The sequence below is a fragment of the Canis lupus genome, chromosome 5 (assembly GCF_003254725.2).
Source record: "Canis lupus dingo isolate Sandy chromosome 5, ASM325472v2, whole genome shotgun sequence".
In the NCBI taxonomy this organism is placed as follows: domain Eukaryota; kingdom Metazoa; phylum Chordata; class Mammalia; order Carnivora; family Canidae; genus Canis; species Canis lupus.
The window spans coordinates 32,971,479-32,995,908 of NC_064247.1; the positions used below are offsets into that span (position 1 = coordinate 32,971,479).

Below are 24,430 nucleotides of genomic sequence, written 5' to 3' on the forward strand. Positions count from 1 at the left end.
TTGGGAAGCAGGAGGGTTGAGGGAGCCAGTTGTTCAGACTCTCAGATAGCCCTTGGGATGGGGATGCAGGGGAGGGGAACCAAGCCAACAGTTGACCTCTCTACTTAGTACTTCAGGTTTCAATTGTGGATACTAGTTCCATGGCCACAGGAAAAGCTCGCTGGACATCCTCTTATGGCCAAATGAATATGTACTTCATGAATAGGTTACACCAGCAGGGTCTTATTGCCAAACACCACTTCCTAGAGCCTGACAAAATTAACTTCTGTTACACACCACAAAATTCTCATGATTTTTCAACTGTGACAAAATTGGTGGTCCACTTGATTGCATGGTGCTCCCGACTGCTAGGTCAACAAAGGGCTCTTCTTTCTACTCTCCCTCATCATCCAAACCACCAAGCCAAGCAAGGACATGTTCATAACCACCTAACTCAGGGCCCTGCCCCACCTCTAACCTCCAGTGGCACATGGCACATCAGCTCTGCAGTCTTGACTCCCTCCCCCTGCCACCCCCACTCCCAAGCCATGTGCCTCCTTAACAACTTCCTCTTAACTTCTATCAACATATTGTCTGAGTTGGGGTCACATGGGTTCTCTTCCATGTCATTGGCAGGTCCTCTGCCTCAGCCCCTGAACTCTCCTCCTCTAGAGCTTAGCCTTAATGCCAGGGAGGGACACCCAGAACTCTTGCCCCAGTCTTCACCAGGGCAGCTGGTGGCTCCTGTTGAAACAAGGCCTGAGGTATTGTGTAGCGCCCATAAGGCCTGCAGCAAAAGGCTCCTGACCAACTTTGGCAGGCCCTGAAAGGGGAAGAAGAGAGACCCATTACTGAGCACTTCACTCTCAACGTGGGCTCCAAGTCATGGAAGCCTCTCTGGCCCTTGGAGAAGAGACCCCAACCTGGTCTCTATCTTGGTGGCTTCCTGGGCCCTGGTGCCCAAATACAGGGCAATGGCCATATACACTGAGGTGGTTGGACTGGATGATCATGAAACATCTCAAGATCAGAGCCGGTCCCAGAAACTGGTCCTTCCAGGAGTCAAATGCCTTCCAGAAAAAGGCCAGAGGACACACCCCATGATAACATGGCTGTATAAGACATTCAAGAACTGTAGAAAGGAGAAAGCATCGGTAGATGTGTTGGGTTTCTTTTTTTGAAGAAGGGAGAAATTTTTGCCTGTTAACGGTGGCAGTGAGTGGAGAGGGACTCACTGGAGGGGGGTGACCAGGAGGAGCCAGGCTCCTGTGTCTGTCAGGGGAGATCCAAGCCTAGGAGGAGGGATTCCCTTGGGTAGGAGGAGGGGAAGCCCTTGTAAGAGAATTAGAGCAAGACAGGATGGGCCTTGGGAGCAGGTACATTTGGGGATTTCTGGAAATCTCCACTGGAGCTTTCTGTTTTCTCAATAAAATAGGGAATGAGGTCATCTTTGGGGCATGTGGAAAAGAAGGAAGGAGCACTGTTTTCTTGGGTGCTTCCTATATGCCAGAAACTCTACTAAGCACTTTACTCATGAAAGTATCAACTCCTTATGAGTATCAGGTTCAGTATCAACAACCTTATGAGGTAGATCCTATTTTAACTCCATTTTACAAACACTAACTTTAAGGCTCTGAAAGGTGATATGACCTGCCTAAAGTCACCTGTTGTTGTTGTTTTTTTTAAAGATTTATTTATTTATTTGAGAGAGAATGTGAGAGCAGGGGCAGGGGCAGGGCAGAGGGAGAAAGAGACTCTCCAAAGAACAGGGAGCCCGAAGATGGAGCTTAATCCCAGGACCCTGAGATCATGACCTGAGCCCAAGGCAGACACTTAAATGACTGAGTCACCCAGGTTGCCTGGTTATTAAATAATAGGATTGTAATTTTCCCAAGGCCCTAAATTCTATGCTGTTAATAAGGAGGCAAACACCAATGGGACCAAGTCCCTGAGGAAATGGGGAAACAGATTTAGAGAGCAGTGGCCCAGCCTCTTCCTCCAAGTAGGAGTAAGAGAGGTGCAGTCTGCAAGTGTTCACTGGGAAGAAGAATCTGCCAACGATTTTCTCTTCCTATGTCCTCGGTGTGGTCAGGGATGAAGATAACCATGCATCTGCTGGCCACAAGAGGATGGGAGCTAAGGAGTCAGGTGAAGATTTGAGGTGACTCTGGTGAGTGTGGGGATCAAAGAGGAAGCTCAAGAGGAAGGAGGTCTCTAAGAATCCCAGATCCTCTAGGGCTCTACCCCCTCAGAGTCCTTGAGTGTGGAGACCCCAAGGAAAGAGCTCCTCTCTGGTGTTCTCAAGGTGCTTTCCGGCATGCTGGGTCCCAAATAGCACGTGGACAGGAGAGGTCATTACAGGACTAGGGGAGGGGAAGCAGGTGCTAAAGGAGGTAGGGTTGGGCCAGAAGCCTGGGGCCTACAGGCAGTGCTGGGGCCCAGGCCATGGTTGGGGCTAGGGCCACTTCCTCCCCACACTAGTCAAAGCGGACTGGGATTTCTGATGACTTGGATTAATGAGTTTGGAAAATGCATAAAGGAACCACCAAACAGCTTAGGGCACCAGCCCTTCACCCGGGGATGGGAGTCCTCCCAGGTGCGGAGGCTCCAAGATGCAAGGCTGTGCTTTGCTCTCCTGTGTCTTGGCAGTCCCAACCCGGGGGCCAGGAAGGGGGACGGAGCTCAACCAGGGCATCTGGTACAAGGAGGGCTGGCAGGAGGGCCACGGGGGATGGGGAAACAGTGGCTCTCCTCCCACCTCCATCACTCTCAGCCTCTTCCACAACTTGGCACACCAGCAGTAGTGGTCGTCAGCACCCTCTGACGCCAGGGAGGGGCTGAAAGTAGAACCGGAGGGAGGGAAGTCTTTTCTCCAGGTTGTGTCAGCACCTCTCGTTTAGACACCGCAGTTGCGTGCCCACCAAGCACACACCCAAGGCCACCCCAGTGAAAGGGCTGTGACCGCAACCCCTGCGAAAGGACAGCCCTGGATCAGCCACCCGTGTGGGGGAGTGGCCTTCCTTGTCCAGCCCCAGATGATTGGATAAGGTGTCACCACCTGACTCAATCCCAGCCACGCCATTGGTTGAAGTGTGACCAATGATGTGCCCTGGAGCAAAAAAGAGGCGTTGAGCCAATTGGAGTCTCAGTCTTGGAAACCGGAAGAGGGAAGTGTGGAGAGAAGTGAGGAGTGATTGGCAGGGCTGGAGCGGAAGGCTCAAGTTAGGAGGGGTGGGGGTTAGAATCAGGTCAATACAGGGTCGCGGTAAGAAAAAGGTAAGGGGCAGAAAAAGAGAAGAGAGGAATGAGGAGTGGAGCCACCGTGAGGAACAGAGACACCTGTGCCTTGAGGGTGGAGGTCGAGACCCCAGAATTGGCCCAGATTCGGGGGGCTCAGGGTCCCGAAGCTCCTCTGGCCTCTACTGGGCCTGGACACCCCACCCACCCACCACCCCCGCCGTGAACAAGGGTCCCTCTCCTCAACTCCGCTGTCTGCAGCAGCCTGCACGGGCCTCTGCTCTCTCCCCAGAGAACCTACCTGCTACAGCCAGTATCCCGCAGGCAGCATGGATAATCGAGGATAGATCATCACCAGTCAACACCCGTTTTCCATCATTCCATCACCGTGTCATGATATCATGACAGTCTGGTCGGGACTGGGAGAGATAAAAATGATGTTGTTTGCACTTCTCCCACTGAAAGGTGGAGATTCCATCTCCTCCCCCTGGAAGCTACCCTGGCCCTAGGGAATGTCGGAAGGGGCATCTAAGGACTTCTAAGGCAAAAGACACCTGTGTGGCTTAGTGGTTGAGTGTCTGCCTTTGGTTCAGGGCATGATCCCCGGATCCTGGGATCAAGTCACACATTGGGCTCCCCGCCCGGCCCCTGCATCTCCCTCTGCCTGTGTCTCTGCCTCTCTCTGTGTCTCTCATGAAGAAATATATAAAATCCTTTATTTAAAAAAAAGATTATCATAAGAAGCTTCTCACCTCCTGTCTGAGCCTCCTGGACTCTTTGTGACCTTGAGCCTTGTTGTTAAGAAGTCACCATGCTGAAGAGACCATGTGCACCTGTACCTGTTGACTGTCCCAGCTGAGTGGAGCCTTGGAGCCATCTGCTTCAAGCTGTCAGACACAGGGATGAACTTCTCTTTAGCCTGTATTCCAACCAATTTGCCCCGAAGAGGACCCAGTATCCTTGCCGGTGCCATAGGAAACAGAAGAACCACCCAGCAGAGCCCTATTCAAATTTCTGTTATGCAGAATCATGGGGCACCAAATGATTGCTGTCAGCCACTAAGTTTAGTGTACTTAATCATGCAGTCATGAACAACCAGAGCACACCTCTCACTTAGGAAGTCCTCTAAACCTTTGCCAAGAGCTTTGAAAGACCTCAGGTCAGCAACTCACTGACAGGTAGTTTCTGAGAGGGACTCTGCCCAGAAAAGGCTGAATAGACAGATGGTGGTTTTGCCCCCTTTTTTTAGTAGCTACATCTGATTTTCCTTTGGGGATCCACTCATCCTTCCGTCAGCTCATGTGGTTTGTGTGGAGCTAACTCCTGCTCCTGTCTTGGATTCTGTGACCAAGGGGGGTTCAATGAGGGTCAGCCCCAGGATCTTTGTTAGAGGTAGTAACAGGGAGGCACTGCACTGGTTTTTGTGCTGCGGTCGCTAAGCTGACAGGATAGAAGCCCACAGCTGCTGCAAACCATCTCTGCCACCACTTGGGAAGAGTTTACCTGAGAATACAGTCAGCACGGTTCCACACAGAAAAAAGCAGAACTGAAACAGTGAGGGAGAACAATTTCTGACACGTTTTGGGCACTTGGATCCATCCAAGCCTGAAACCGGTTACTGCTGAACTTTCCAGTTACACAAGTTGGTATATTCCCATATTTTATCAAGCTAGTTTGAATTTAGAATATCCTATTCATTCAGCTCTGCTAATTAAAATTGTACCAACTTTTCATGACAAGTTTAAAACTCACCTCCTACAAGGAGACCTCATTGAATGATACAGGGAATATTTATTGCCTGGGATTTTCTGTTGGCCAGAAATCACTTCCTCACATACTTATGAAAAAATCTACACTATCCCCACAGCTCCTCATCACCACCAACGTGGCTGGACACACACCCAGCCTGGCATCTTGTCTGACTCCTTCTTTTTGGACAGAGGAACTTGGGCCAAGGTGGATCCTTGTCCCAAACTGGGCCACTGAGAATCCTTTACTGGGGAACTTGAAATTTGAACCAAGATGCTCTAAACCCGTCTGCTGTCTTAGACTGAGAATATGTAAACTTTGGAAATACAAATCAAAACCACAATGAGATACAACCTCACACCAGTGAGAATGGTGAAAATTAACAAGACAGGAAACTACAAATATTGGAGAGGATGTGGAGAAAAGGAAACCCTCTTGCACTGTTGGTGGGAATGTGAACTGGTGCAGCCACTCTGGAAAACTGTGTGGAGACTCCTCAAAGAGTTAAAATTAGAGCCACCCTATGACCCAGCAATTTCACTGCTGGGGATTTACCCCAAAGATACAGATGCAGTGAAATGGCAGGACACCTGCACCGCAATGTTTGTAGCAGCAATGTCCACAATAGCCAAACTGTGGAACGAGCCTTGGTGTCCACTGAAAGATGTGAAGATAAAGAAGATGTGGTCTATATACACAATGGAATATTCCTCAGCCATTAAGAAATGACAAATACCCATCATTTGCTTTAATGTGGATAGAACTGGAGGGTATTATGCTGAGTGAAATAAGTCAATCGGAGAAGGACAAACATATGGTCTCATTCATTTGGGGAATACAAAAAATAGTGAAAGGGGTTAAAGGGGAAAGAAGAGAAAATGAGTGGGAAATATCAGAGAGGGTGACAGAACATGAGAGACTCCTAACTCTGGGAAATGAACAAGGAGTAGTGGAAAGGGAGGTGGGCGGAAGGATGGGGTGACTGGGTGACAGGCACTGAGTGGGGCACTTGACGGGATGAGCACTGGGTGTTGTGCGTATGTCGGCAAATCGAACTCCAATAACAAAATATACAAAAAAAAAAAAAAGAATATGTGAACATGAATGGTGTGGCAGCCATCTCTACCATGTGGACTGGGAAACAGAAAGAACTGGTCAAGGGAGAAAAGAGATGGAGACAGGGAATTCCCTGAGTTTGTATAATGCTCCAGTCTCTGCCTCTAGGCTGTCCCCAAGGCTTACCTGTATCTCCAGCTTTGTGTCCTTATAATAATTTCTCCTTTTCACTCAAGTTCTCTCTCATGGGTACCTGTTACTTACAGTCTCCCTGATCTCTGGAGTGGTTCGATCCCATCTCCCTTCTCTTCTGAATCCATATTGCCCTGGACCACACCCTACCTTGAGGATGACAATAGGTTTCATCATAAATGCCGACTCCAATCGGATGGCTGTGCTTGTCTTGAGTGCTGCAACGACAAAGATTCTCAGGTTACTTTTGTGCTCAAGAAGAAAAATACATGGGTTGATTGGCAAGGTCTGCAGTGGGCACGAAATGGGAAGGGGCTGAGTGTCCACCATGTTTGTTCTCTAACCTTGTCACACATCCTTCCCCTCCGTACAATATCCAACTCAGTGCCTCACCTGGTCTAGACTCATATTTACTTGTTGAATGGATACATGACAAGAATGAGTGTTTAAGAGACCCATTCAGGGAGAGTGACAGGAAGTGGACAATGTGAGGATGAATCGTACATAAGAGACCGAGGCATCTGGTGCTCTCAATTTAGGAATCAAATACATGGGTGTGGTGGCAGGTGGGTTGGAGCACTCTTCTCACCTCCATCTGCATCTTGCTCATCCTACAAAATGCAGGTGAGCATTCTTTTTTTTAAAGACTTTATTTATTCATGAGGGAGAGAGAGAGGCAGAGACATAGGCAGAGCGAGAAGCAGGCTCTCCTATGAAGAATCTGATGCAAGACTTGATCCCTAGGATCATGACCTGAGCCAAAGGCAGATGCTCAACCACTGAGCAACCCAGGCACCCTGCAGTATGAGCATTCTTACTTGAAGGAAGCTTTCTCTGATATGCCCTACTTTCATGTCTGACATGGACCTTTGTACTAGTCAGGATTCTTCTGGTTGAAAGGGTTCAAGAGTTCATGAGTATTACATCTCACTACAGGCATGGCTGTATTCGGGAGCTCACATGAGGTGTCTCTATATAATCCTCAGGTATAATTTCTTCTGTTGTCTTCATTCTCAGATGGGCCCTCCCAAAATGGTTACAGAAATGGTCAGCAGCAGCTTTAAGACTTAGAAGTATCTTGTCAACTTCACAAGTCTAGGAAATGAAAGTGCTTTAAAAAACAAAAACAAAAAACCCAGAGGTGCCTGGGTGGCACAGTCAGTTGGGCAGTTGACTCTTGGTTTCTGCTGAGGTCATGATCTCAGGGTCCTGGGATCAAGCCCCACATTGGGGCTGATCCTCACTCAGCGAGGAATCAGCTTGAGACTCTCTCTTCCTCTCACTCAGCCCTTCCCCACTTCATGTACACACGCTGTCTCTTTAAAATAAATAAATAAAATCTTAAAAAAAAAAAAGGACAATTTCAAAGACAGAAAATCCTAGGACTGATTCTTACTGGCCTAGACAAAACCACCTATTCAACCCTGAATCAATTCCCAAACTCTGCCCCAAACTGTTTGGGTAGAACTGGATCATGTGCCTGCCCTTGGAGCCACAGGGTAAAGTCAGTTCCACTGTATCCATTTGGAACTGAGGATGGGAAGGGGCTCTTCTCTACAGGGCAAGGGGCTTGTCACCAGAAAAAAGGGTACGGGAGCTGCCATCCACAAACTGTCCTTTATGCTCCCCGTGGGCCCTACAGTTTTCCCACCAAATCAAGAGTCACTGGAGAATAAGGACTTGTTCTGCTTATCTTTTCACTCCTGGCCCCAGCACAGGGCCTAACACACAGAAGTTTGCAGACCCCTCCTACTAAAGACTTTGCCCATATCTCAGCAACAAAGAAAAATAACCAGAAAAGAGCTCCCTCATCATCCTCTTCCCAGACAACAGACCATCCTGCAACTGCATCCAACTAACCCCCATCTACAACAATAGAAGGTGTATCTCTCTGTTACGTTTTGCTGCCTAATCTTTCTCTTCCTCCTATTACCAACCCTTCACCTTTCCCTAATGAAACCACCCATTCTCACATTCAGCTGTGTTCATTTGCATGTAGTTGTGTATAGTTGAGTGGGACTCACCTTGGGATACTCCTTTGGTTGACTTTTGGGTTCCATCCTCTTGGCCACATTGGTTGGTTTGGGGATCCTAGTGTAACCCATTTAGAGCAATGAAAAAGGATGAGGTGAAAAGACATTCGACAAATTTTTGGAAAAGGAAAAAGTCAGCCCTCTTTCATAGTTGCTACCTAAAGAAAAGTGCCTCTGTTCTCTTAGTTGGTGTGGTGTGAGGATGCGAGGTTTGGAACTGCCCCTGTCACCGCCACACTACAGGGAACCAATGCTGCAGAAGGCAGAGAGGAGAGATGGAGAGGCAAGAAGTCTTAGTCTTATTTAGCGCGGCCATATGACAACCCCAAGGTGGAGGATGCACAAAACTGTCACCCTTGACATGCCACAGTTCAGCACTGGGGCTAGCTACCTTCCTACCCTGAACCAAATCTGGGTTCTAGGAGGAAGGTAGACAGGAGAGTAGATGTTGGATGCGTAATTCATTGCGTCTGTTAAACACTTTACCTCTGGATACTTCAGTTCCGATCATCACCTCTACTGCTAAAGTTGATTTGAGTTGGGATTGTCTATTGCTCCAACCTGTAATGGTCCTGCTGGTTGCACCCATGAGAGGCCAGTGTCCCCATCTGGGCTCTGGGCCCTACTCTTTCACCTTCTCAGGATTTTACTTCTGAGATTAGCCCTTCCTTTGCATCAGTTTCTCTCCTCATTCTCAGCAACTTAAACATGCTTTAGGGCAGTCCTGGGATGAGTCCCGCATCGAGCTCCCCGCAGGGAGCCTGCTTCTCCCTCTGCCTGTGTCTCTGCCTCTCTTTCTGTGTCTCTCATGAATAAATACATAAAAATCTTAAAAAATTAAAAAAATCACCTGGGAATCTTTAAAAAAACAAAAACAAAACCGTGGGTCTAACACCCAGGCCCCAGAGAGAGACCCGAGCATTGCTTTTTCGAGTGCCCCTGGTAGTTCTAATGTGAAGCCGGGATTGAGAATCACTGTAGGAAGAATTGTTCATCTTGCAAGAACCTCTCCTTCAGTCTTATATGCCTTCTTACTGCCTCATGCCTCTGCTCACTTTCACAGCAAAACTTATTTAAAACTATTCTACCAGGCAGCCCCAGTGGCTCAGTGGTTTAGCGTCGCCTTTGGCCCAGGGTGTGACCCTGGAGACCGAGGATCGAGTCCCACGTCAGGCTCCCTGCAAGGAGCCTGCTTTTCCCTCTGCCTCTCATGAATAAAGAAATAAAATCTTTAAAAAAATAAAACTATTCTACCCTTGTTCATTCTTTCTTTCTTATTTTTTTAAAAAGATTTTATTTATTTATTCATGAGAGACACACAGACAGAGAGAGAGAGAGAGAGAGAGAGAGGGAGAGAGAGAAGTACAGACACAGGCAGAGGGAGAAGCAAGCTCCAAGCAGGGAGCCTGATATGGGACTCCATCCTGGGTCTCCAGGATCAGGCCCTGGGCTGAAGGTGGCGCTAAACCACTGAGCCACCTGGGCTGCGCCCTTTATTTATTTTTAAACAAAACAGAAATTTATTTCTCACAGTTATGGAGGCTGGGTTCCCTTGCTGTTTCTAATTGCCTTCATTTGGTTCACTTCTTTTTATCATTTTGCAAGTTTAAAGAAACCAGTAAGACAAATGCAGAAAAAGAAAATAAAGATGAATGCAGACCTTTTACAAGGGCCCACATTTTTTTTTTAAGATTTCCTTTATTTATTCATGAGAGACATAGAGACAGAGGCAGAGACCCAGGCAGAGGGAGAAGCAGGCTTCCTGCGGGAAGTCAGATGCGGGACTCAATCCTGTGACCCCAGGGTCACACCCTGAGTCGAAGGCAGATGCTCAACCACGGAGTCCCACCTAGGTGCCCCCAGGCCCACCACTTTTTGTTGAGGCTCTACCCCACAAAAGTCCCCACAATCCAGAAAACATAACTGTTGCCTCTTTCAAGATATAGCCTGCTTAGGCAGAAGCACACAGCAAACAACAAAAGGTAATAGAAGGGGGCCTAGGAATGAAACTGATGGGGGGAATTAGAGATGAAGAAATGCAACAAGTTGATCTTCAAAGTTATTCTGGATGAAACCAGGTGCAACACAAACTTTGACTTTTACCTCCTACCCAAGGTCCATTAAAATGGCAACAAAGGGATTTATTTATTTATGTTTTTTAAGGGTCTTGTGGTAGGTGAACTGTATTCAAAGATTCCTTCCTTTTCTGTCAAGAGTCCATTTCCCCTCCCACATCACTCTGAGCCCCTCGGTGATTTGCTGTGACCAATGGAATGTGTGGGCCCTGATGCTGTGTCAGCTCCTGTCTCAAGGCTTCAAAGCCTAGGGAATTAGAGCTTTGGGTTTCTCAGGGACCAGGCAATCTGTAACGAAGCTAGGCAGGATTTACTGAATGGTGAGAGGCCACACGACAGAGAGAAAGACCCAGCCAGCCCCCTAGCCACTGACATGTGAGCACAGGCAATTTGGTAGCCCCAGCTGCAGGGTATCTCCCAAGCAAATGGGAGAGAGACCCCGTCTGATGCTACGTGGAGTCTTGCCCAAACTGTAAAATCGTCAGGAAATAAACAATTCTTCATATTTTTAACTATGATTCTGGCTGGTTGGTGATACAATAGATGACCTACATAGATGGAGGCCTATCCCACAAATATCAAAAACAAATCCCAGCATTAATAACCTCAGGGAAATGAAACATTGCAACCATGAAACACAAACAGGGCACTATTAGAGAATGTATGCATGGAACAACAACAACAAAAAAAAAAAACAGCTCTTGAAATGAAAACTATGATAGAATTTAAAAAAAAAAAAACGCAATCGATTGGAAGAGGAAGTTGAGGAAATTGACCAAGGGCAACCAGATGGGAACTAGGGAAGAAAATAAAAGAAATTGGAGAACCAGTGCAGGAGATCCAACATCTAAATCATCAGAGTCCAAGAACAAGACATTAGATGACATGAAGAGAAGAAAGTAATCATGAAAGAATCCCGCGGTGAAGGACATGAGCTTCAAGATTGAGAAGTCCTAGTAAGAGGCCTGAACAAAGAGGAAATGATGGCCATGCGTCATCATGAAGTTACAGAGCCCAAGAGACAAAGGGAAGATCCTCAAAGCTTCTGGAAGGAACATCAGGTCATATGAAAAGAACCAGAAATCCAAATGGCTTTAGGCTTCTTTATAGCAACACTGCTTCCATGAGGCAATGCTCTCCAGATTCGGAACCAGAATCACTTCCAAGTTATCATGCAGGTGTGCGGGTGGATTATGGGCGTTTCCAGACATGCGAGGTCTTGAAAGCTTCTCGTCCCTCCCCTGTACCCTTTGTGAAGCAGCTAGCTAGTGAAGAGTGTGCTCCATGGAAATGAAATAAGCCGAGAAAGAGGAAAGCCTGGGGTACAGGAGACGGGTGCACTAGTGGGGACAGAATCCCTAGGGTGGGGGGGAACGATGCCAGAGCTCAGGATGACAGCTAAGTAGGGAGCCAGAGGGCACCGCACTGCTGGTGACAGCCTAGGAGTATCTGATGTGCCTGAGCGTGCTTGGGGATCCAGATGAAAGGTAAAGTTAATACAAGCATCTAGACAAATAATAACAAGTAGATAATTATTACCTAGAGAAGACAGAAAGGGTTTTGTCAAGGGTTTCTTTCTTTAGGCAAGAAAAAAATAACCCTATAGTTCACTATAAAAGCATCCACCTAGTCAAATCACATGACTACTGAGTGCTGGTTTGCTGCAGTCCTACTGAACTTCTATCTGAAGGTGAGGTGAGATAGGTTTGCAGGTGTCATAGGAGCTAGGAGTGAGGCCAGCAATCCTCTCTTCCTAAAGCTGAAAACAAAACAAAACAAAAACAATAAATAAGTGATACTTGCAAGCTGTTTGAGATGTGGCAATCAAAACCAAGAATACACTAAAAGAGAGGAAAGCTATTGTCTTTGATGAGAGGAAAACAGCAGGGGTGGGGCAGAGAACCCCTGTTGTCAGTGAGAAACTTCCAGAACTGTTTGTCTCTCTCTTTTATTTTTTTTTTAAGGTTTTATTTATTCATTCATGAGAGACACATAGGGAGAGAGGCACAGGCAGAGGGAGAAGCAGGCTCCATGCCGGGAGCCCGACTCGTGATTTGATCCTGGGTCTCATCCTGGGTCTCCAGGATCATGCCCTGGGCTGAAGGCAGCGCTAAACGACTGAGCCACCAGGGCTGTTCCTGTTTGTTTCTTTGAATTGTGTGCATCTACAGCTTTGATCAAAATTTTAGAATTTGAAAGAAAGAAGAAGAGGAGATAGGAAAGAAGGAAGGAAGTGGAGGAGGGAGGCAGGGAGAGAAGGAGGATGAAGATAGGAAGGAGCCAAATCATTCAGGAATTCAAAGCAGGGGCACACATCATCTGATGGGTATTTTTAAGCTTTGAGCAAGTTCCTTTACCCATCAGGGCTCTGATTCCTTCCTCTGCATCTCAAATGGTCAGATGACAGCTCCCGGAAGACCCTGCCAGCTCATCCCGGGCTGTGGGCCAGAACAGAGGCAAATATTGAAATGCTCTGGGGCAGGAGGTCTGAAGAAGAATCACCTTATTATGTCTCTTGAAAACGTAGGTTCCCCACGTTCAATCTCTGGAGACAGCCTCCCTGGTGTGAGGTAGGCAGGCTTGGGGAGGCATTTTTAACAAGCACCTGCGGTCCTGTTATCTATGTTGTGATGCAAGTGGTCTACTTGGCATGCCTTGAACACAAGAGTGCTCTAGGCCAGAGCCTAGGAGGTGCGGGGTCACAGTGAATCACAAGTCAACTCTCATTACACCAGGGAGAGACTGCCAATACCTTGTGAATGTCTTTCCCTGAAACAAGGAACAAACTACTGGCAAACAGATCCACCTAGAGTTGAGTAACTCTGTTCTCATAGGACTTGTGTCTACTGGGACCCTCTCTATGGCAACTGAAACTGATTTTTTTTTTCTTTTTTAAGATTTTACTTATTTGTTTGAGAGACACACACACAGAGCACAGCACAGGCTGGGGAGAAGGGGAGCAGGAAGGGCAGAGGGAGAAGAAGAAGCAGACTTCCTGCTGAGCAGGGAGCCCCAGGTGGGGCTCTATCCCAGGACCCTGAGATCATGACCTGGGTTGAAGGCAGATTCTTAACCCCCAGAGCCCCTCAGGCACTACTGAAGCTGATTTTCAATTTACAGTAGTGACACAAAGTCTCCTTTAAAATAGATTCATTTAGGGACACCTGGGTGGCTACGTGTCTCTGCCTCTCTGTTTCTCATGAATAAATATATAAAATCTTTAAATAAAATAAAAATTCATTTAAATTTATAAAAGGGAAAAGGAAGCAGAAAGTAACAAACAAAGGGAATCCAGTGAGGTATTTTAGGGTGGGAAAACAGTAAAGCATTCCTACTTTTCCTTAGCCTCACTGTGCACCCTGGCACATGCACATGTACAATATTGACTTATACCACAAGAGTGACCTACAAATAAAAAAATTTTTAATATATTAGAGAAGTGTAGTTCTTGCATATAGTTTACATGATAAATGGAAAACCTGGCCTGACAAAGGATCATAATGCAGAATAGATAGTTTGGGTAAAGAACATTAATAGACGGGACGCCTGGGTGGCTCCTTGGTTGAGCATTTGCCTTTGGCTCAGGGCCTAATCCCAGGATCTGGATCGAGTTTCACGTCGGGCTCCCCGCAGGGAGCCTGCTTCTTCCTCTGCCAGTGTGTCTCTGTGTGTGTGTGTCTCTCATGAATAAGTAGATAAATCTTTAAAAAAAAAAAAGTCCCCAAACCTCAGGACCCCCGGATCCTGCTCGACCCTGCACGCTTGAGCATCCCTCCCTCCCAGCCCCGCCCCTCTCCGCTCCGCCCCGTTCGCTCGCGGGGCTCCAGGGCACTCGCAGCGGGTGACCCGGGCAGGGCGGGGCAGGGCGTGTCCCCGGCTGAGCCGCCAGCTTTAAAGCTGTCAGCAGCCGCAGGAGACAGCCAGACTTGGGCTGGAACTATGGCCGAGTTCAGCGTGACAGTGTCCACTGGGGAGGCCATCGGGGCCGGCACGTGGAACAAAATAGCCGTCAGCCTCGTGGGGACCCGGGGAGAGACGCCCCCCCTGCGCCTGGACCATCCGGGCAAGGAGTTCAGCGCGGGCGCTGTGAGTGCACCGCGGCGCGGGGTGGAGGCGGAGGAGGGAGCAGGGGCCGCCCCCTCCGACCCTAAATCTCTCCCCCCCAGGTGGAGGACTTCCAGGTGGCGTCCCCCCAGGACGTGGGCCCGCTGCTGCTGCTGCGCGTGCACAAGGCGCCCCTGCTGCTGCCCGCCCCGGTCGGGCCGGTGGCCCGTGACGCCTGGTTCTGCCGCTGGTTCCAGCTCACGCCGCCCCAGGGCGCCCCCTTGCGCTTCCCCTGCTACCAGTGGCTGGAGGGCGCGGGAAGCCTGGCGCTGCGCGCAGGGGCCGGTGAGCGGGTCGCGGGAGAGGAGAGGCCGGCGGGTGTGGCCCCCAGGGACCGGTGGGGACAGCCCCGTGTGGGAGCAGGGATGCTGGTAGGACCCGGGGCGAGGGGCGGAGCATCTGGGGCCGGAGGGGGCGGGGCGGGGGTCCCTGCCCGCCTGACCCTCTCCTGTGCTCTCACAGCCAAAGTCCCCTGGGCGGACGACCACCCCATCCTGCAGCAACAGCGCCAGGACGAGCTGAAGGCCAGGCAGGACTCGTACCAGTGAGGAGCGGGCCACTGGGGCGGGGGGGGGGGGGGGGGCGGCGCTGGCCTCATAGGGATGTGGGCAGCCTGGCCTGGGCTGCCCTGGGAGACACCGACTCAAGTCCCGGCCAGTGGCCCTCTTCTAAGACAACAGTATCCGGGAGCTTGTTAGAAATGCAAATTCACTGACACTCAGGCCTACTGAATCACATCCTGAGGGTGGGGGCAGCAGAACGGCTTTAGCCTTAGGGAAGACTCTGCCAGAGTGTGAAAACCAGTGCTGGGAATGCCTGGGGCTTTATCTTACATCAGCTCGTTTTATCCTCCTGGAAATCGGGCAGAACCAGAAATCCACCACGCCAAAGCCCAGGAAACTCACCCTCCAGGGCAGGTGGGAGGAGGGCGCTTCTCTGCTCTAGGCTCAGCTCCTTAGAGGCTGCCCTGGTGGTGCAGGGTGGCTGCAGGGGAGTTGGGGCTTGGGGGGAAGGCTCCTGAGAGGCAGGGGGCCAGGGACCACCTGTGCTCAAGTGCAGGTTTTCAAAAGGTTGTGGTCTGGTCCACTCGGCCACTGCCTGAAGCCTTTAGCTCCAGGTCTCTGGGGGGGGAGGGTCCAGTAGCCGCTGGCTCATTTGGTTCCTCATGATTGCACGTGTGTTGTGAATTCTGTCCCCAAAGAAACCACTACACCCAAACAGCCCGCCCTAGCACCATATCTGCGAGAGAACAGATATGTCTGTAATGTGGCCTTTCTTCCTTTCCTATCAAAACGAAGACCTGGGGCGTCTGGGTAGCTCAGTCGGTTAAGCTCTGTCTGCCTTTGGCTCAGGTCATGATCCTGGGGATCATCAGGGCTTCTGCTTCTCCCTTTGCCCCTCACTCTGCTGGTTCTATCTCTGCCTCTCTCTCAAATAAATGAATAAGATCTTTAAAAAAAAAAAAAAAAAAAGACCCAAGGGTTCAGAGACCTAGAGCTAGACTAGGCCCTGCCGAAAGGAGGCATCATTTAACTTTTTAAATCCTTATTTCCTTCTGCAAAAGAAGCTAAGATTACCAATCTGATCTGTGTTAGGCCCACCCACTCCACACCTGCTAAACCAGAACCTGCATTTTCCCAAAATCTCTGGGTGAATGGGTTTGTACCTTCACATTTGAGAAGCCAGGTTGGGCCACCACCTAGGACAAGGTACTGTAGCTGCAACTTGTTCTTTAAAGTTGAAAGTTCAAACCCAAAGGCAATGACTGAAGGCAATGACTGAATGAATAAGAGAAGTCACCAGGGGTGGGGAGCAGAGGGGCGGGGCTCAGCTTTGCAGGGACTTGATTTCTACCACTGAACTGAAAGTCTTCAGGCTGTATTGCTTGCTTGAGAAAGATGCCTTAGGCCTTGGGCAGAGCAAATTTCCAGGTTCCCCCAAGCTATGGAAGTCAAAGTGTCTCTCCGTGGGATGCCTGCCGGGATGCCTGCCGAAGGCTACTGAAGCCTTCTGAACTCCCTGCTTCAAGACAGCCTCAGTCTTTGAGATGCATCTGTGTAAGTCAGGGATCTTGGGTTGTAAGGAGAAAATAGATCCTCAAGCAGACCGGAGGGGGGCTCTCAGAAGTACTGGAAGCATAGCCAGATCTCACAGGCCAGAAACCAAGCTGATTCTGTCTCTGGGGGCCTAGATGCTTCTCTCTCTTGCTTCATGTTTCTCTCTCTCTCTCTCTCTCTCTCTCTCTCTCTGTAGAACAGCTTTCTTTGGATCCCAGTCCTCATAGTGGAAAGTGGCCATCACTAACAAACCTTATGTTTACATGTGGTAGTCTAGAAATCCAGACTGAGACCCTCATTGGCTCAGCCCTGTTTAAAAAAAAAAAAATTTCAACCAAGTACATTTGAAGATCAAGTTGGCTTTATTCAATGATTCACAAATTAGGCAGCATCCCCTGAAGCAGAAAAGAAGGAGTTCTGAAGGGGTGCCTGGGTGGCTCAGTGGTTGAGCAACTGCCTTTGGCTCAGGGCGTGATCTGGGGGTCCTGGGATCGAGTCCTGCATCGGGCTCCCTGCAGGGACCCCTGCAGGCTCCTCTGCCTGCTTCTCCCTCTGCCTCTTTCTGTGTGTCTCTCATGAGTAAATAAATAAAATATTTTTTAAAATAAAATAAGGACTTCTGAAGAGCCATACAAAATAGTAGCCTTTTATAGGCAGATGGAGGCAGCAAAAGGAAGTTTCCAGCAAAAAGCAGAGAGTTTCAGACAAGGTCACCTTCCTGTGGGGTAAGGTGGGGAATCTGTTAGGAGATCACCTCACTGGTGATGACCCAATAATTCCAGATTGACTGATGTTAAAGGTCACATTCCTGGGAGAGGCTGAACTTGCAAATAGGTTAGATATTAAATCTTGGTTTGTGGATGTGGGCTTAGCACAAGTGACTCCATTTTGGACTCGATGTCTCTTTTTCTCTTTTTTTTTTCTTTAATTTTATTTATTTATTTGACAAAGAGAGAACACAAGCAGGGGGTGCAGGAGAGGGGGAAGCAGGCTCCACGCTGAGCAGAGAGCCCAATGTGGGGACTCGATCCCAGGATCCTGGGATCGTGACCTGAGCCAAAAGCAGATGCCTAACCAACTGAGCCACTCAGGCACCCCCTCGATGTCTCTTTTTCAACAGCCCCAATCTCTGATTCCCCAGAAGAGACTTTGATTGGCCTCGTTCTGGTTAGGTGCCCAGCCCTGGACCTGTCACCTATGCTCAGGGGAGAAGTCTCACTGTGGGAACGTGGCAGCTCCCCTCTCAGCTTTGTAGGTGCCTGGCAAAGGCAGAGCTCGAGAATACTCTTGCTTGCAGAAGGTGGCTGGCTGTGACAAGGGCCTCCCTCTGCCCTTGCCCTAGTCAGTGGGCTCCTGAGTCTTCTTGTTGACCACCTTCCTGCTCCTCTCTCCAGCTGGAAGACATACAGCCCGGGCTGGCCTCACTGCCTGGATGAGAAGTCTGTGAAAGATCTGGATCTCAACATCAAATACTCTGTAATGAAGAATTCCTGCTTCTACCTGAAAGTCAGCTCCGCGTAAGGATGCCCGCTCCCTCCCGACCCTGGGCCTCAGATGCCCTAGAACTCCTGCCTTCTGCCCTCTCGCACCATCAAGGATCTGGGTCACACAGCCCTACCCAGGGCACAGCCTCTGCCCGCCACCTTCCCACAGGACAATGATTATCTCAGGGACAGTGGCTACTTCAGGATCTGGGGGCTGCTTCAAGGACCTAGGAAGGATAAGGCTAGCTGACAGGGGATGGTCTCCCAGGGCCTCTTGCCCCCTCCCCACCCTTCATATTCTCTGGCAGGATTACGGAGCTGAAACTCAAGGGGCTGCTGGACCGCAAGGGGCCCTGGAAGAGTCTGAATGAGATGAAAAGGATGTTCAACTTCCGGAAGACCCCAGCCGCTGGTGAGGAACCCGGGCTGGGGCTCCTGACTTCTTCCCTGAGATGTCAGCTGTCATAATTGTCCGGAGCCTCAGAAAACCAAGCACTGATTCACTGCGTGACCCTGGGCAGGCCCCTGTCCCTCACTCAGCCTTACTTCCTCCACATATAGAGGAGAGAGTGTAGACTGGGTGCATTCCTAACCTTCTCATGCTTCTTAATCCAACAGACATTGGTGGGGCAGCTGCCCATCAGACACTGGGTTAGGGGCTGTGGACAGTCTTTGTCCCTATAGGGCTCACAGCCAAGCAGGTGAGTGGATGTTAGGCTCAAAATCAAAATAATGAGTTTCACTTTTTTTTTTTAAGATTTTATTTATTTATTCATGAGACACAGAGAGAGAGAGGCAGAGACACAAGCAGAGGGAGAAGCAAGCTCCCTGCGGGGAGCCCAATGCAGCACTCGATCCCGGAACCCTGGGGTCACACCCTGAGCCAAAGGCAGACACTCAACCACTGAGCCACCCAGGTGCCCCGAGTTTCACCTATGAAACCTGTTCAATGGCCCCAGCGAGAGTACAGAAAGGGGGGACCTGCCTAGTCTGGGCAGTGACGGGGTGGGGGGGGGTGCGGTCCCAGAAAGCTCTCCCAAGGAGGTGACTTCTGTGCCAAGACCTGAAAGTCTGACAGTACCAAAAAAGGGCAGATAGTGAATGTGAAGGCCCCGAAGATGGAAGGACCAGAGGCCTTTGGGGGGCGGGGGGTAAGGTGGTAGGGAGAAAGTCCTCTCTGCTTTGACCAGAGGGAGGGAAGAAAGAGACAGAGGGGAGGAGGTGCATGGGACCCAGGGGTACAGGGCTGTGTAGACCAGGATGGGAATTCCGGCTTTTCCCAGGCGCAGTGGGAAGCTTTGGCTGGCTGCCAGCGAAGGGCTGATGTGGCCAGATGTGCCCTGTGGGTGGCAGGTCGTTAGCAGATGTGACTGGCAGCAGGAGGAGCTGTTACAAGGCCCTAGCCTCAGTCAGTAGGGGATGGTGGCCTCAGCAGGGCAGTGACAGCAGAGACGGAGTGGACAGGTGGGGCCAGAGCACCTCAGGACGGAGCATTAGTGGGACCCGAGGGGGAGAGGAGGAGAGGGAGCTCATGCAAGGGGTCCCCAGCTGTGCCGTGGCCACCGCTGGATGGAGGAGCCCGTCCTCAGATGCCAGGTGACGAGTGAGGTGGGGCCAGAGCCGCAGCCCAGTCTGTCTGACATGGTGCATTTGAGGCTGCTGAATCCTGGGCTTGGGGTGTCAGGGAGACGGCAGGACAGGTGGGCAGGGGACTGGGCCTTGCTGCTTTGGTGAAAGGCAGTGACTGAAGCCCAGGCTGAGAAAGGTATAGAGTGAAAAGCAGAGGGAGCCGGACGGACCCGGAGCAACTCCACCCTGAAGCTCCCAGATGGGGCTTCCGGGCTGACGTGACCTGGCCCCCCTCCCCCGCCGCCCTTGCCCCAGAGTACACGTTGGAACACTGGCAGGAGGACACCTTCTTCGCCTCCCAGTTCCTGAATGGCCTCAACCCTGTCCTGATCCGCCGCTGTGGCCACCTCCCAGAGAACTTCCCCGTCACTGATGACATGGTGGCCCCGGTGCTGGGCCCCGGGACCAGTCTGCAGGCCGAGCTGGAGGTGAGGGACTGGGGATCCAGGCTCTGCACACTGCCGTCCCAGTGCCTCTCCCCATCCCCTCCTGGAGAGGGCCCTAAGGACCTGCCCAGTGCCAGGGGCACCCTCTCCCAGGCACACTCCTCTCCCTGCCCTGAGTCCTCTCCCCGCCCCACCCCTGCCTCCCTTAGAAAGCCAGATGGCAGCCCCTGCTCCCCTGCTCTGTCCTGCAGAGGGGCTCCCTGTTCCTGGTGGATCACGGCATCCTCTGCGGCGTCCGCACCAATCTCATTAACGGGAAGCCTCAGTTCTCCGCAGCCCCGATGACCCTGCTGTACCAGAGCCCCGGGGGAGGGCCGCTGCTGCCCCTTGCCATCCAGGTCAGCAGCAGGGCAGGGGGATGGAGGAGTTTGGCCGAGGGGTTGGCAGACACCCGCGGCCACCTCTCCCTGACCCCCTCCTCCTATAGCTCAGCCAAACTCCAGGACCCGCCAGCCCCATCTTCCTGCCCAGTGACAACAAGTGGGACTGGCTGCTGGCCAAGACATGGGTGCGCAATGCCGAATTCTCGGTCCATGAGGCTGTCACGCACCTGTTGCATGCGCACCTGCTGCCAGAGGTTTTCACCATGGCTACACTGCGCCAGCTGCCCCACTGCCACCCACTCTTCAAGGTCAGTGGCTCAGCAGGGTGGCCTGGATCGTGGTCCTGCACCTCGGGGTACTCTGCGGCCTGTCCCCATACGGCCCTATCCTTCCAGGCTGGGGTGCAGGGCCCCCATCCTGCTTCAGCAGCCTCTCCCTGTATGACTGCTCCCCCCACCCCAACCCTGGGAACCTGCTTTCCCACAGGCCTTGAGCCTGGGTGAGGTGAACGGGGACTGGGGTGAGGGAGGAGACTGCATGTGACTTCTTGGGGCAGAGCAGACCAGCAGGCAGCAGCCATCCGCAAGCCTAGTTCTTATGAGAGCTCTGGGGCTTGCAGATGTCAGGGTGTGCACACGGCTCCGAGAGGCCAGCAGGTCTCTTGTGGACGGCAGTAGGGAGATGGAGCCCTCGGAGGGAGACCTATGTCTATAAAGTGGTTCTGTAGGTTCCCTGGCTCTGCTAAGCCTTCAGATGGCCCCAATTCCTTTCCCCCAGGGACCTGGGGCCTCTCCTCTTCAAAGGGCAGCAATTCCCCCGTGCGGAGTCCACAGCATGTTGGATTCACCGATTCTTACTTAGACAGTGTCCTGGGTCCCGGACGCAGGCCTTTCTCTATCCTCTTCGGTCCAGGCTGATTCTTTCTGACAATCTGCAGCTTCTAGGGCTTGGTGGTCTGGGGGAATGGCTCCATTTTGCTCCACAGGCCCTGCTTTTCATGGTGTTGGTGAATCATAGAATGCTATAGCTGGGGGCTTGTCGTGCTCCTCCAGATCAGCCCCTCATTTGTCCAGAGAGGGGAAGGTGGTGCCAGGCCCGGGTCCCAGTACAAGGTGCTGGTGGCGCGCAGCCCCCAGCACTAGGTCTGGAGCCCCAATCCCTCTCCCAAGCTGGCCCTCTTGTCCCCGTCGTCTCTTTCTATGGGTGATTTCTAAGACCTGGTGCCTCCAGGCAGGGAGGTCTGGGGCTGGGGAGACTCAGGCCTCACCCATCTCTGTCTTCTCTGACCCTTCTAGCTGTTGATCCCACACACTCGGTATACCTTGCACATCAACACTCTGGCCCGTGAGCTGCTCATCGCCCCAGGGCAGGTGGTGGACAGGGTAAGCTCAGCCTCTGGGAGGCCGAAAGAGGGTGGTGGGACACTCCCTGTCTCTCCCGCCAATGCTACTTCTGGGGCTGGGGCTCGGGCACCCAGGAGTTCTGTCTTCCAGTCCACAGGCATTGGCATTGGAGGCTTCTCTGAGCTGATACAGAGGAACATGGAGCAGCTAAACTATTCTGTCTTGTGTCTGCCTGAAGATATCCAGGCCCGTGGAGTCAAAGACATCCCAAACTACTACTACCGGGATGATGGGCTGAAGATCTGGGGTGCAGTGGAGAGGTGAGGTGGCCGTCCTCAGAGAGCTGGGGGGTCGGGGAGGTAAGAAGATGGGGGAGAAGCAGGGGGTTGGTCGGGGGGGCCGCCAGGGAGGCTCGGGGCAAGAAGGAGGGCTGGACATTGACACTGAGCAGCGCTGCTCCTCAGAGAGGGTCAGGGTCCAAAGTCGGGACTGAACCCAGTGCCCCTTGCAGCTTTGTCTCCGAGATAATCAACATCTACTACCCGAGTGATGCATCCGTGTGTGAGGACGGTGAACTCCAGGCCTGGGTGTGGGAGATCTTCTCCGAGGGCTTCCTGGGCAGGGAGAGCTCAGGTATGGGGACCTCAGGCCCCTGCAGCATTGGTCCTGGGGACTTGGCCACCACATGCCCAGCCCCCCTCTTCCCGCAGGTATGCCCTTCTCACTGGAGACCCGGGAAGCCCTGGTGCAGTATGTCACCATGGTGATATTCAACTGCTCAGCCAAGCACTATGCCGTCAGTGCGGGGCAGGTGAGAGGGCTCGGTGCCAGGCCAGGGTGGCGGGATGGATATGGGGTGGGCTTCGAGAACTCAACGTGGCCTTCTCGGCCTACAGTTTGACTCCTGTGTCTGGATGCCCAACCTGCCCGCCAGCATGCAGCTGCCACCCCCCACCTCTAAAGGCCAGACAAGGCCAGAGGGGTTTCTAGCTACCCTCCCGCCGGTCAATGCCACATGTGACATTATTGTGGCCCTCTGGTTGCTGAGCAAGGAGCCTGGAGACCAAGTGAGTATGGGGGCTGGGGGCCGAGCCGGGCCAGCTCTGGGATGTGCAAGGGGTTGTTGTTTCCCTTCTCTGGACCAGACCCAACACTGCCATCAATTGATGGACCTGGGTCCCTTCACCTCACTGAGCTTTCCCAGGGGGACACATGAGCATTGGGCATATTGCAAGGAGGGTCAAATTATCAAATGAGGTGATGCAAAGTCACCCTAGCTTCAAGATGATTGTGCTGGGGGGTGGGGATGCCCCCTTTAAGACTCTGACTTGAGCTTAGTCTCCAAGAGCTGCCTGCAGGGATCTCTAGAGGGAGGGGCACGAATGAGGCTCAGTGGGGTCTGCTTCCAGGAGGGTGAAGGCGAGTCACACCTGTTGAGTGTCCCCTTCACTCAGCCTTGTGGTTGGTTCCCAGCGGCCCCTGGGCACCTACCCAGAGGAGCACTTCACAGAGGAGGCTCCCCAGCAGAGCATCGCGACCTTCCAGAGCCGCCTGACCCAGATCTCAAAGGAGATCCGGGAGCGGAACCAGGAGCTGGCACTGCCCTACACCTACCTGGACCCTCCGCTCATTGAAAACAGTGTGTCCATCTAACTCCCCTGAAGAACGAGGTGCTCTGAGGCCTCCCTTTGACCCATCAATCCAGGCCACCCAGACCAAAGGACTCCCCCAGAAAACCTGTGCCCCATATGCCTCACCTGGGACAACCAAGCCACCTGTAACTCACCCCACACACACAACACAACAACAGAAACAAAACAGAGAAACAAAAGGCCCCAGAGAACAGGACTTTCATGAGACAGTACCTTTTGAAGAACCCAAGCTTCCAAGTGCCTGAACACCCACAGTTCCCTTAAAGGGTTTTATAACTTTGTTTTGCTTTGCATTTATGCCTTACATTACGATGAGAGGGGGATGTAATCCTACCCCTGATCCCACTGACCGCAGCTGAGTGGACCTAATGGCCACCTCACCTCCTACAGGCTTCCCAGCAGCACAAGGGGTGGCAGGTGGAAAAATCGCCCAAGAGGTTGATAGTGACCTATGGTCCCAGCTAGAAAATGAACAACCCACAAAGAAGGGGCCACCAGAAGCAGGGCAGGAGAAGGACGACTTTCTGGGACACGCAGGCTGTGCCCACATATGCTTTCTTAAAAACTTGCTCCAAAGTTGGACAAAAGGCACCTGGGTGGCTCAGTCAGTTGGGCATCTGCCTTCAGCTCAGATCATGATCCTGGGGTCCTGCGATTGAGCCCCCAAGTCGGGCTCCCTTCTGAGCGGGGAATCTGTTTCTGCCTCTGCCCCTCCTCCTGCCTGTGCTCTCTCTCCCTTCCCCCATTCAAATAAATAAATACATGTTTTTAAAAAAAGAAAAGAAAATAGCATACCATTAATCACATACTGCCTTCCAGATTCAACCCTCAGCAGTGGAATGTCAACACTTCATACACATTCTTTCATTCTGTTTTTCTTTTTTCTCGGTCCAAATCAAGAAGTGTCCATTGAGGCCAAAATGGGTCCCCTTGAATTCACCTAATGACTTCCATCTCTTCCATAAAACAATGTGGACAGAAAGCAATATGTATTCTAATCACTGCACACACATAACCATTAAGATAGAGCAATGCCTCAGAAAGTGCCAGCAGGCAGCTCCTGAACTGTCC

The 24,430-nt window shown here is 51.4% G+C and overlaps 1 protein-coding gene across 1 annotated transcript; it reads left to right on the forward strand.

Moving 5' to 3' along the window:
* Positions 1-14,190: 14,190 nt before the first annotated feature.
* ALOX15B (arachidonate 15-lipoxygenase type B) lies at positions 14,191-24,141 on the forward strand. The gene is made up of 14 exons (XM_025428458.3): positions 14,191-14,407; positions 14,488-14,710; positions 14,888-14,969; positions 17,877-17,999; positions 18,275-18,378; positions 19,851-20,023; positions 20,233-20,379; positions 20,469-20,672; positions 21,660-21,746; positions 21,858-22,027; positions 22,219-22,340; positions 22,418-22,518; positions 22,604-22,774; positions 23,181-24,141. Exons 1-14 carry the CDS (start codon positions 14,261-14,263, stop codon positions 23,358-23,360), a joined length of 2,034 nt encoding a protein of 677 aa, XP_025284243.1. The 5' UTR covers positions 14,191-14,260; the 3' UTR covers positions 23,361-24,141.
* Positions 24,142-24,430: the final 289 nt, after the last annotated feature.

Bases quoted from the DNA above. Each gene is read 5' to 3' on its own strand.
- ALOX15B (XM_025428458.3), top strand. From the start codon at position 14,261: ATGGCCGAGTTCAGCGTGACAGTGTCCACTGGGGAGGCCATCGGGGCC. The intron at 20,673-21,659 runs GTCAGTGGCTCA...TGACCCTTCTAG, and splicing joins ACTGCCACCCACTCTTCAAG to CTGTTGATCCCACACACTCG. The intron at 21,747-21,857 runs GTAAGCTCAGCC...TCTGTCTTCCAG, and splicing joins CAGGGCAGGTGGTGGACAGG to TCCACAGGCATTGGCATTGG.